This window comes from Rhinopithecus roxellana, chromosome 9 (assembly GCF_007565055.1).
Source record: "Rhinopithecus roxellana isolate Shanxi Qingling chromosome 9, ASM756505v1, whole genome shotgun sequence".
Classification (NCBI taxonomy): Eukaryota; Metazoa; Chordata; class Mammalia; order Primates; family Cercopithecidae; genus Rhinopithecus; species Rhinopithecus roxellana.
The window spans coordinates 40713163-40725751 of NC_044557.1; the positions used below are offsets into that span (position 1 = coordinate 40713163).

At 42.5% G+C, this 12589-nt stretch overlaps 1 protein-coding gene across 1 annotated transcript in view; it reads right to left on the reverse strand.

Annotated features, from left to right (window-relative positions):
- The window catches only part of CSMD1 (CUB and Sushi multiple domains 1), a 2044058-nt gene that overhangs the window by 68299 nt on the left and 1963170 nt on the right, over positions 1–12589 (reverse strand). Inside the window, exon 51 of the mRNA XM_030937494.1 lies at positions 5176–5370. Within this exon, the coding sequence (XP_030793354.1) occupies positions 5176–5370 (195 nt within the window). The remainder of the gene's footprint in view (positions 1–5175; positions 5371–12589) is intronic.

The following is a 12589-nucleotide window of genomic DNA, read 5'->3' on the forward strand; positions in this document are numbered from 1 at the left end:
GATAATGACACCAGTACTCATGAAAATCCGTGCTGGAGGGAAACATGAGACAACTGCTGTTTGTACTGTTCCCTCCACTGCTTTGTGTACTGCCTGCCTGTGCCTTAGGTACACATGCCCTAAAACCATGTATTTTGTGGTGTTATTCTGAAACAGCTCTTCTAAAAATGAGATCCAAGAACTCCTGGACATCTCTGATATTATTTTAGTGGTCAACAAGCATCTCCCTTTCCAATGACTACAGTATCACTATCTCCACCAAAACAACAAATTTTGACAAAGTTAGTGCAGAAGGTGCTATGAGAATCCAGCCATCCTCTATTAAGCCACACATTAAGGAGCTCTGAAAACTTTTAAAATGATGACACTCTTCACATTAATTTTTGCTTTGTTTGAACATGAATCCTTATCGTTCATAAAAATGTGTTATGTAAGCATGTAATTGACATGTTATTTTAAATATACACGTAAAATTGTATCCATTTTAGTGTAAATAAAATCACAAATGAATATTTTTAAATAATAGTAGTTTTTAATGTATGATATAGTTATAAAAAGGTCTTTGGGGTCTAGTGGTAGGTAGAATTCAAAGGTGGTCCCTCCGTGTCCCACCCCTGAGTCAAGACATCTCCTCCAATCCTCTCCCGTTGAGTGAGGGCAGAACTCTGAGTAAGTTAGGAATCAGCTGACTTTGAGTTAATAAAAAATGAGATGCTCTGGATGGGAACAGCCTGGTGAGGGGAGCCCTTATCAGGGACTAAGTCCTTCCTGAAGTCAGAGAGATTGGACTTAGGAGAGGGCCTGGTGGGGTGGGGGACGCAGGGCCAGGAGCTTAGTATCTCCCCATGATCAGCAGCAATAACATAAGACCCTCAGCCACATGCCACAGGACATGGACTGTGACCAGGAGCCAGACTTGGGAAGCTGATCTGAACCTCACTGGACATCACTGGACCCCATTGGACCCCACTGGACCCCACTAGGCCTCACTGGACCCCACTGGGCTTCACTGGACTTCACTGGACCTCACTGAACCCCACTGGGCCTCACTGGACTTCACTGGACCTCACTGGACCCCACTGGACCTCACTGGACTTCACTGGACCTCACTGGACCCCACTGGACCTCACTGGACTGCACTGGGCCTCACTGGACTTCACTGGACCTCTCTGGACTTCACTGGCCCTCACTGGGCCTCAATGGACTTCACTGGGCCTCACTGGACCTCACTGGGCCTCACTGGACTTCACTGGGCCTCACTGGACCTCAGTGGACTTCACTGGACCCCACTGGGCCTCACTGGACCTCACTGGACCCCTCTGAACCTCACTGGACCTCACTGGACCCCAATGGGCCTCACTGGATTTCACTGGGCCTCACTGAACCTCACTGGACCCCACTGGACCTCACTGGACCCCACTGGGCCTCACTGGACCCCAATGGACCTCACTGGACCCCACTGGACCCCACTGGGCTTCACTGGACTTCACTGGACCTCACTGAACCCCACTGGGCCTCACTGGACTTCACTGGACTTCACTGGACCTCACTGGACCCCACTGGACCTCACTGGACTGCACTGGGCCTCACTGGACTTCACTGGAACTCACTGGACCCCACTGGACCTCACTGGACCGCACTGGGCCTCACTGGACCCCTCTGAACCTCACTGGACCTCACTGGACTCCAATGGGCCTCACTGGACTTCACTGGGCCTCACTGAAGCTCACTGGACCCCACTGTACCTCACTGGACCCCAATGGGCCTCACTGGACTTCACTGGGCCTCACTGAATCTCACTGGACCTCACTGGACCCCACTGGGCCTCATTGGACCCCACTGGGCCTCACTGGGCCTCACTGGACCTCATTGGACCCTACTGGGCCTCACTGGACTTCACTGGACCCCCCCTGGGCCTCACTGGACTTCACTGGGCCCCACTGGACCTCACTGGACCTCACTGAACCCCACTGGGCCTCACTGGACTTCACTAGGTCTCACTGGACCTCACTGGACCCCACTGGGCCTCACTGGACTTCACTGGACCCCACTGGACCTCACTGGACCTCACTGGACCCCACTGGACCCCACTGGACTTCACTGGGCCTCTCTGGACCTCACTGGACCTCACTGGGCCTCACTGGGCCTCCATCCCTGTCAACACCTGATCTCAGTCCTGTGAGACCGTAAGTGGAGGATCTGGCCAAAATGTGCCAGGTATCTGAGCCCAGAAGCTGGGCTGTAGCCAATCTGTGCTATCATGAGGCCCTTACCGTATGGTAACTGGTTATGCAGCAATCAATAACTAACACAGGTCCTCAAATTTTAAAAATAAAAAATTTTATGAAAACCCCGGAGAACAGTTGCTTTCAAAGAGGCAGGGCTATCCCCTCCATAGAGGGTCTGCTGAATGACCTTGGTAAAGGGGTTTCTAGACTTCTGTACTCTGATGTCATTTCCAAAACATTGAGGCAAGAGAGATAAAGAGGAGAAAAGGGCCATTAATTGTTGTAAAGTTTTTTGTTTGTTTGTTTGTTTTTTTTTTTTTTTGAGACAGAGTCTTGCTCTGTCGCCCAGGCTGGAGTGCAGTGGCCGGATCTCAGCTCACTGCAAGCTCTGCCTCCTGGGTTTATGCCATTCTCCTGCCTCAGCCTCCTGAGTAGCTGGGACTACAGGCGCCCACCACTTCGCCCGGCTAGTTTTTTGTATTTTTTAGTAGAGACGGGGTTTCACCGTGTTAGCCAGGAGGGTCTCGATCTCCTGACCTCGTGATCCGCCCGTCTCGGCCTCCCAAAGTGCTGGGATTACAGGCTTGAGCCACCGCGCCCGGCCAAGTGTTGTAAAGTTTTAAGCAGCATCCCAATTTAAACCAAAAGTCATATACTATGGCATCTAAGACAGCACACTTATGCTCCAAAAAGAGAAAAAAAGATTGACAAGCCCTGTATTAGTACAATTAAAAAAAAAAAAGTCAGTAGACATAAGAATAAATTGACAATATCAATATCAAGCCTTTTGGGAGGAAAAAAATAAAGACAAGCAGAAAATTTGAGCTTGGTCACAAAAGTAACAATAAACTCCATGTCAACTTTCCCCAGCTCACCGACCCTATGCGTGGCACACTGCCTTGCCTGGTGTGGATTTGGTTCTCTGATACCACTCTCCACCAGAAGATACCAGGGCTTTTTGGAGAACAAAGCGTTTGGGTAAGAAAAATTCCAGATAACCACAGAACATCCTATTTTCATGAGAAAATAAGGACTATTTCAGAGATGTTAAAGCTGCGTGAAAGGGACTCCCTCGGCCAAAGTGTCACAACCTGAGCTGCAAACATTAATAAAATTGTTTTTTTAAAAGTCAACAATGATTTCAGCTGGAATCCAGTGACTTTGGAAAATGCCACATGTCCATGATGACATTCAAGAGACAAACAGCAAAGTGTGATAGAACAGTTCGTGCCCAGCCCACGAGTCAGCAAGCAGCTGACAATTTTCAAAACAAATGTGTGGCCGAGAGAACCAGACATGTGATGATAAATGATGTGTGGGGGTTGCGTCTGGACCCCACTCCATGTCAGAAGCACCAGAATACAGTCGAGAAAACTAGAGGCAGGAAAACAGACTTCCCAGAATTTCAGAGGCTGGAGGCAGAACCACTTCAAGGACAGCAGAACTCCAACTTTGCTTTCTTTCCCAAAATGAGGTCAATGCCTTGCTACTAACGAGTGTAGTTCAGGAATGAGGTTTTTGTCAACATTCCCTTAAATAGAAGGCTCTCCACTGTATGTGAAAATTCTTCTCGAAGGCTGATTGAGCCGTGAGCACAGAAGATTGTCACACAGCAAATACCATTTGGCATGACCCTGCTCTGGGTAGACAGAGATACCGTAGCTGGGCATCCCTGGGAAACTGGGGAGACAAGAAAAGGCTGTACTCGGCTGTTGCAGCTGCAGAAGCCCCGTGTAAAACCCCACCTCTAAGAAGTTAATAGGTGTCTGTTTTTAAGATCCCATTTCTGGTTCGAAATCGACAAAATGATGTTGGCGGGAAGAGTCTAAAGTAGGCAAAAGTTTAGTGTTCCTGACTCCTTCTCCGAATCTCTCCTTACTGGTGCTAATGTTGGAATCTCCAGGTGATAAATTGACTTCCAAGGATGAATACATCTGTGCATGACTGGCAAGAATGTGGGGAAGGGCAGCATTTCCGAAGCGGCAAAGGTGTGATAAAGAGGAACGGCCCTGCAAACTCAGTGACCAGGTCATGAACCATCCAAACCAGGACACTGTTCAGAGTGACAAGCAATCATTAATAAACACCTGGAAAACAGGCTTCAGGCAGGGCTATCTTGGAGAAACAGGGACCATGTTCATTACGATTATGAAAACTTTGAGCTCCTTGAGGCCAGCAATCCTTCCTGATTTATCTTTGTGTTCCTGGTGAAGAGCTTGTGGTATGTGCTTCATTAAAGTTTGCTCTATTAAAAGTTGAATTAAAATTATTACCAAAGACAAACATTCATGCTTTTGTCTTTTTCATTTTTTATTCTGATGTAGTTTTACTAAGTTGTGTATTTTATAAATTATAAACTACCTGTTTTTACGCATAATTTTCTGTGAACAATCAAGACTGTATATTAGATATGTCTGAATCAAAGACTGCTCTGAACTAGCATTGTTTTATTTTTCTATTTATCCACATTTAATGTGAAACTCACTCAAAGCTTTAACTGCTTATCTTGTACCTAAGAGAATAATCATCTCCCTTTTGAAGACAGTCATTATTGGAGAACACAGTATCTTCAGCATTAACACTATTTCTCAAGATCTTAATTAGAACTCTTGACTAGCCTGTCTGCCGTAAGAGTTATCTTTTTACACATAGGTTTGTACTTGTCTTTGAGCTGATTTCAAATACAGTTGGAAAAATACAATCATTAACAAGGAAAAGAAAACATCAAATGTCTAATCCAGCAGCAATGTGGTTTAAGTATGTCACGTGACAATACGTATGTCATTGTAAGTATGTCACATTGTAATGAAAAGACAGGCCATTTGTGCTTTTGATCTATAGGACTCTGACAGATGATAGCTCCACTAGAGAAGCTCACCGTTGACAGCAGCCATCCAGAATAATCCAGGATGCCGTGTCTTTCGGGGGTGCATCCCTCATCACTTACCTCGACAGCCTGGCCTCTCGTCTCCTATGTTCCACGTCCCATTGGCCTGGCACTGCGCGAGCCTCCGGCCCTCTAAGTAGTAACCAGGACTGCAGCTCAGCAATACTTGAGCACCATACTCATTCAAGGATCCTGAAACCAGCCTCCAGATGACATGTTCTGAGAGCTGAGTTTCAATGCTGGGGCAAGAGACCGCTGGAACAGAAAGATACATCACATCATCATTTTCCTTTTTTGGAAAAGATCAGACCGTGCTTGCTTTGAATGGCAAGGTCTTCCTCTATGAAACTGGTCTTGCTGGGCCAAGTCAATGTCATTATGTATTATCTCAGTGTTTCTCTACCACCCACATAGTCCATCTGGGAATGATCCCATATGTAAAATGCATTCAATTGCCTCATTACAGATGTCCTGGCAAGTGTGAAGCCAGACTGAACTGTCAAGGGGGTAAATCACTTCCACCAAAGTATATGGCTCATTGGAGTTGATGAAAATTTTCACGAGGGTAATGAGCACATGCAAATAAAAATCTTACATATAATTTCCCTCAATGTCCTATCCTTGGAGGAACTTGGAATAGTAATTGTGTAATTGCAAACCAGCTGGGACACTAATTTGCAGAAAATCAGATACCCTCATTTCTTCAATCCTATGAAACGCACATATATAACACACCTATATATCGTTGAATGTAGAAACACACAGAAATACATAGGCACACTGCACTAACACTGTCCAGAAAAACGCTTAACAAGTCTTTTTTATTATTATTATACTTTAAGTTCTAGGGTACATGTGCACAATGTGCAGGTTTGTTACATATGTATACATGTGCCATGTTGGTGTGCTGCATCCATGAACTCATCATTTACATTAGGTATGTCTCCTAATGCTATCCCTTCCCCCTCCCCCTACACCACGACAGGCCCCAATGTGTGATGTTCCCCACCCTGTGTCCAAGTGTTCTCATTATTCAATTCCCACCTATGAGTGAGAACATGTGGTGTTTGGTTTTCCGTCCTTGGGATAGTTTGCTCAGAATGATAGTTTGCTCGGTTTCCAGCTTCATCCATGTCCCTACAAAGGACATGAACTCATCCTTTTTTATGGCTGCATAATTCCATGGTGTATATGTGTCACATTTTCTTAATCCAGTCTGTCACTGATGGACATTTGGGTTGGTTCCAAGTCTTTGCTATTGTGAATAGTGCCACAATAAACACATGTGTGCATGTGTCTTTATAGCAGCATGATTTATAATCCTTTGGGTATACGCTCAGTAATGGGATGGCTGGGTCAAATGGTATTTCTAGTTCTAGATCCTTGAGGAATCACCGCACTGTCTTCCACAATGGTTGAACTAGTTTACAGTCCCACCAACAGTGTAACAAGTCTCAAAGGAGACCATCTATTCATATCCTTAGAAAAGGACCTAGAATACAGTACTTAAGAAGGAGTAGTAACAATTGTAATAGTGACAGCAACAGTACTAGTAGTAGATTATTACCAGGGTGGACTTCAAGGACTTTGTAAATATACTGAAAATATATGCAAAGTCTGAATTGTATGTGGGTATATATTCTTTGAAAAGTGCAAGATGATCTAAAATAAATTACACAAAATTAGAAACTAGAGCCGTTTATCTAATTATGAAGCTTTGGTAGCTATCATTCATTACAATCAACCACCAAGAAAACTGATCACATTGATTAATTTATCGAGCTGGGAAGAATTAACTGGAGAGATCATAGTGTTTTTCAGAATCATAGTGATATATTTTAAATTCTATTTTTTCTTTTTTTTTGTGACAAAGTCTCGCTCTGTCTCCCAGGCTGCCCGGCTGGAGGGCAGTGGCACGATCTCAGCTCACTGCAACCTCCACCTCCCGGGTTCAAGCGATTCTCCTGCCTTAGCCTCCCAAGTAGCTGGGACTATGGGGATACAGATGCCCGCCACCCAAGTAGCTGGGACTCCCAAGTAGCTGGGACTATGGAGATACAGATGCCCGCCACCATGCCCAGCTAATTTTTGTATTTCTAGTAGAAATAGGGTTTCACCACGTGGGCCAGGCTAGTCTTGAATTCCTGACCTCAAGTGATCCTCCCACCTTGACCTCCCAAAGTGCTGGGATTACAGGCATGAGCCACTGCACCCAGCCTACATTCAAATTCTATACAAGTTTATTATAATTGAGTCAGGCATAACCAAAATGTTACAAAAATCTTATTAGTCTTTTCTCAGTAATTTACAAGTGCTATGTGAAAATATACTGAAAAACGCAAGTTTTTTGATATTGTAGCAACAGTAACAATGAAGTTTAAAATGTGAAGAAAAATTGCTAATTTAAAAGCAATCCTTAGGTTTACTTCTCTCAAGTATTTTTTAGGTTGAAGCAATTATTCTAAATTCATGTGAATACTCAAATGTTTAATCCAATGATAAAAATGATATTTTTCTCCAGCCTAAATACTCAGAATTTCATGGCCAAACTGTCATTTCTGAAAAGTCCTTAAAAGCTTCAGCCTCATAAATTCATAGCTCAACTTGAATCTCACTGCATATTTTAAATAAAATGCATTTAATTGCACCAAAAAACATACTTTTAGAATTGGTTTTAATAACCTGAACTATCTTTTACAAACTTTATTTCTGCCAAGAATGACTCAGCTTTGTTCTTTTCTTGTTTCTTGTTTCCTTGTTGTTGTTTTATATAGACAAGGTCTCGTTATACGGCCCAGGCTGGTCCTGAAGTCTTGGGTCAAGTGGTCCTCATGCTCAGTCACCCAAAGTTCTTGGATTACAGGTATGAGCCACTGCACCCAGCCAAAAATTCCAATTAGGTTCACACAACGGAATCAGAAATTTTCTTTGAGCTAATACCATCTACAGTAGCAATTTCCAAATTCTTCATCATGATCTCTTTCTTCATGAAAATGGTATTTGGTTCAGTTTGTAATCATCTTAGGATAGTTTGATTGTTTGCTCACAACTCTTTTTTTTTTTTTTTTTTTTTTTTTTTTTTTTTTTTTTTTTGGCTATGCTATAGGCTCCTTTATTGTAAACACTCTCTTTTTACAATTTTTTTTAGTATAGTGTCTGACAAATTAGACACTATACGTGTGTGTGTGTGTGTATATATATATATATATATATATATATATATACACGTGTGTATGTTTTGAAAAATAGCCTGCCAAGAAAATACATTGCCACAACAAAAAGAAAGAGAGGAGATAAACATGTATGAGTGGAAATTAGGAGTAAAAAGAAAAGTGAGGACTGAAATAAATATTAATATTGAAGTCTATCTGGCCCTTTGTTAACTGAAGGATGAGAGTTGAAGAGTGGAGATTTCCAGAAATTTGTGCAAATTATCATTTTATTTAATATTTTTAAAAAATGATAGGTAGAGGGCCGGGCGCGGTGGCTCAAGCCTGTAATCCCAGCACTTTGGGAGGCCGAGACGGGCGGATCACGAGGTCAGGAGATCGAGACCATCCTGGCTAATACGGTGAAACCCCGTCTCTACTAAAGAATACAAAAAACTAGCCTGGCGAGGTGGCGGCGCCTGTAGTCCCAGCTACTTGGGAGGCAGAGGCAGGAGAATGGCGTAAACCCGGGAGGCGGAGCTTGCAGTGAGCTGAGATCCGGCCACTACACTCCAGTCCGGGCGACAGAGCAAGACTCCGTCTCAAAAAAAAAAAAAGATAGGTAGAGAACATACAAAAAACATTGAGTTTGAATACTCTATGATGTAATTTGGAAGGAGAAATCCCAAATAATATAAACCAAGAGGATGTGAGACCATTTTCCCTAAGGAGTGGTAAATAAAAAAGGTCCAGTCTTTGTTAGTTGCATCTCCATGCACCCCTGCGTTCATACAAAAACAGTGCCAACAGCCCCCACGGAATGGTGGGCCCTGATTTGCTATGGTCAATAAGGCTGTCACAAAGAATGTCCTTTATCTTGGCCCAATAAAATAATGTGGCAAAAATTCGATAACAGAACTGTGACTCTTGTGAGAGGATATTGAATTCAAATAAAAACAGAACATTTTACAACCCCCAAACACCTACCCCAGTCTACCGATTCATATGTCTGTAAGTAGTTTCTAGTGACTCACTATCAGAAGCCTGAAAACCGTGTCTTCCTGCACTCCCTGTCACACATTCTCCCACAAAGGTGTCTACACTCAACCTCCCCAAAGGTGTCTACACTCAACCTCCTGTAACTCACTACATTTTCTCCTCTTCTGTGCATCCTCAACCTCTACCTTACTTCAGAGTCAAGTGCTTAGTTTTGGTGCAAAATTTCACTTGCATACCCTTAAAAGAATATTAAAAAAAAAAAACTAATCTCTTTATATATCCTTCATTAAAAATCTAAAATTTTCCTCAAAAGTTTAAGTCACTGGCATTACCAGTATATGACATGCAAATTAAGGTAAAAATGCCCTTAAATAAAATACCACTTTTACTCAAGTCCAAGAGAATAATACCACAGCAAGTTGATACTGCTGAACATTCATTTAAAAGAAACTCAACAAATTTATTTTATTCCTTGTTCTCTTTCAACTACTACTTCTAGGCCACAATTTCTACAAAAAAAAAAAAAAAATCTTAAGATATTTTATTTTGAAAGTTCATTATGAATAATCTATAACACTTACTGTAGCGAACTTTGATTTTTAAATTTCCTGTGACCACACGATTTCACAGGTGAAAATGCTCTCTTTGATTTAGTGGTGAATTTCCTATTAATATACCATTGATTGAATAAACAATATGATAAAATTGTTGATAATCTATGTTCAACACAAAAGTAATGTTTTATTGGTAAGACACCAATTGATGCTATAGATGAGGCCTTTTTGTTGTTCATGCATTACTGATTGTTAGAAAGAGACAAGCTTTAGTATCAATTGTATTGCTATTGTGGACTTCAAACCTCAAGAAAAGTCGTGTGTTAAAATAAATTTGGCTCACTGAGAATGATGGTTAACACAGGAACAGAAAACCAAACACCGCATGTTCTCATTTATAAGTGGGAGGTGAACAATGAGAACACGTGGACACAGGGAGGGGAACATCACACAACAGGGCCTGTCAGGGGGTAGGGGACAAGGGGAGGGAGAACATTAGGACATATACTTAATCCACATGGGATTTAAAACCTAGAGGACAGGTTGATGGGTGCAGCAAACCACCATGGCACATGTATACCTTTGTAACAAACCTGCACATTCTGCACACGTATCCCAGAACTTAAAGTAAAATAAAAATAAATAAATAAATAAATTTGGCTTAGAGTTGCCTTTGTACTTTGAATTCCTACACAGTGAACTGCAGCCTCACCCAGTATATAACAAACCGCAACTCTACTCAAGAGGATGTCCTTGTAACAAGTCGCTGAGTCTCAGCTAATCACAGCAGCCTTGCTTCAGCCCATCACAGGCCCCAGACTAGTCAGACCACGTCCCCGTCGGGCAGGCGCCCAGTGGTGGCTCCTCCAGCTGCCTCCCTCTGTCCCTTCCTTTTTCTATCAGTGCCGCTGCCCACAGTGCTGAGTGGAGCTCTCTGGACCTTTCCTGGATTTGAAGGCTGTCTGATTGATACATCCATCTGTTTACTCAAATAAACTCTGCTAAATTTCATGGGTCAAAAGTTTTCCCTTAACAGGTAGAAGAAAAATAGTTGGAATGAAGAAAAAGATTTGATGTGGTTTCTGGCTGATGAAATTGCCCATGCTTTTGTCCTTTTTTAACTGTTTTCCATAGTTTCCAGGTTTTCTATGTATTACTAATGGTCAGAGAAAAAGCCAACCAAGAGATCAAAGCGACTTAGGCGTAGTGACCTGATAAGCACAGACAGCATTTTACAGTTAGGCTGAAAAACTAAAAGCTGAGAGGACTTTATTTGTTTACAAGAAAAACTGGAAATAGTTACACTAAGTCCCAATGAAAAAAATCTTCTGTCTTGGGGTACAAATATATATGTATACAAACACATTATATATAAAAACACATAAAAACACATAAATATCTGTACATATGTAATTTATATGCATATATACATTTTAATGTATACATACCACACATAAATGCAAAAGGTTATAAAAATCAATGCATAATAGTTTAACAAGGGGTTATTTAGGAAAACTAGGATGCTTCTGTTATATTCTTAGTTATTTCTTCCCACAGTATCATACTTAGGAAAAAGTGAAAAGGGAGCAAAAATATAGTCTATAGGGAAATTCTCATTTCATGACATTAAACATTATAGATTAAGGGAATAAGATAAAACTGAGACATATGGAGGATGGTAGAATACATGAAGCTGAAGTTAAGAACTGGAGCAAAAATATGAGTGGAACATCACAGAAGAAAGAAGGCAAAGCGTGAGCCGGGGCACTGGGGAGAAAGGGAAGGAGAGCCTGGGAAATGGCTTTCGACTGAGCTCTCGTTTCTGCCCAGGGACGGCCCTAACAGTGAAAGGCGGCTGCAGTGAATACGTATACCTCCCCTAAGACTTAAGACAAAGTGGAGTTACAGTCAGGAGGCAACTTAAAACAGCCTGAGTACCTCTGTGCTGACATTTTTAAAGAAAATTTTAAAGAAAACACTTCGTTCTTCCTAACAAAATTATCTTAGCTCGATGTCTCCTGGGCTGTACCCTGTACCTGCCAGCACTCCCCAGTCACCCACCACCATAGGCAGACACTGTAGAGCGCGGCTGCTCCCAGGGACACACACCTGTTTAAAGAGCTCTTTTCACATTGTGTATGTAATCCTGTAAGTAATTTTACTCTACGTGGATCCTCACTCACAACAACACTGAGACAGGAGAGGAGGGTGTCACTATTTTTTGTATTTATTTGCCAGTTACAGAGGAGCAACGAAGCCCAAGCTCAGCCCAACCAAGCCAGAATTTCCATCTACGGGCCTCATGTCATGTTGTGTTTCTGACTTGTCACTTTCTCTGAACACTAGAAACAATACAGGAAAATCTGATTTACTCTACAAATGACTAAAATAGATAACGTGCTGGAAGCCATTTCTTGGCCCTTCCTTCCCTCCCTCCTTCCCTCCCTTCCTTCCTTTCTCCCTTCCTTCTTCTTCCTTCTATCCCCTCCCTTCCTTTCCTTCCTTCCTTCCTCCCCTTTCCCTTCCCTTCCTTCCTTCCTCCCCCTTCCCTTCCCTTCCCTTCCCTCCCTTCCTTCCGTCCCTTTCTTCCTTTCCTCCTTTTCCATTCCTTCCTTTCCTTCCTTCTTTCATTTCTTCCTTCTTTCCCATCCTCCCTCCTTCGTTCCTTCCTTCTTTCTTTCCTTCCTTCCTTTTTCCTTCTTTTCCTCCTTATTTTCTTCTTCATACATTATGACAACAAACTTCCACCACCTGTACTAACCTCAGGAGGCA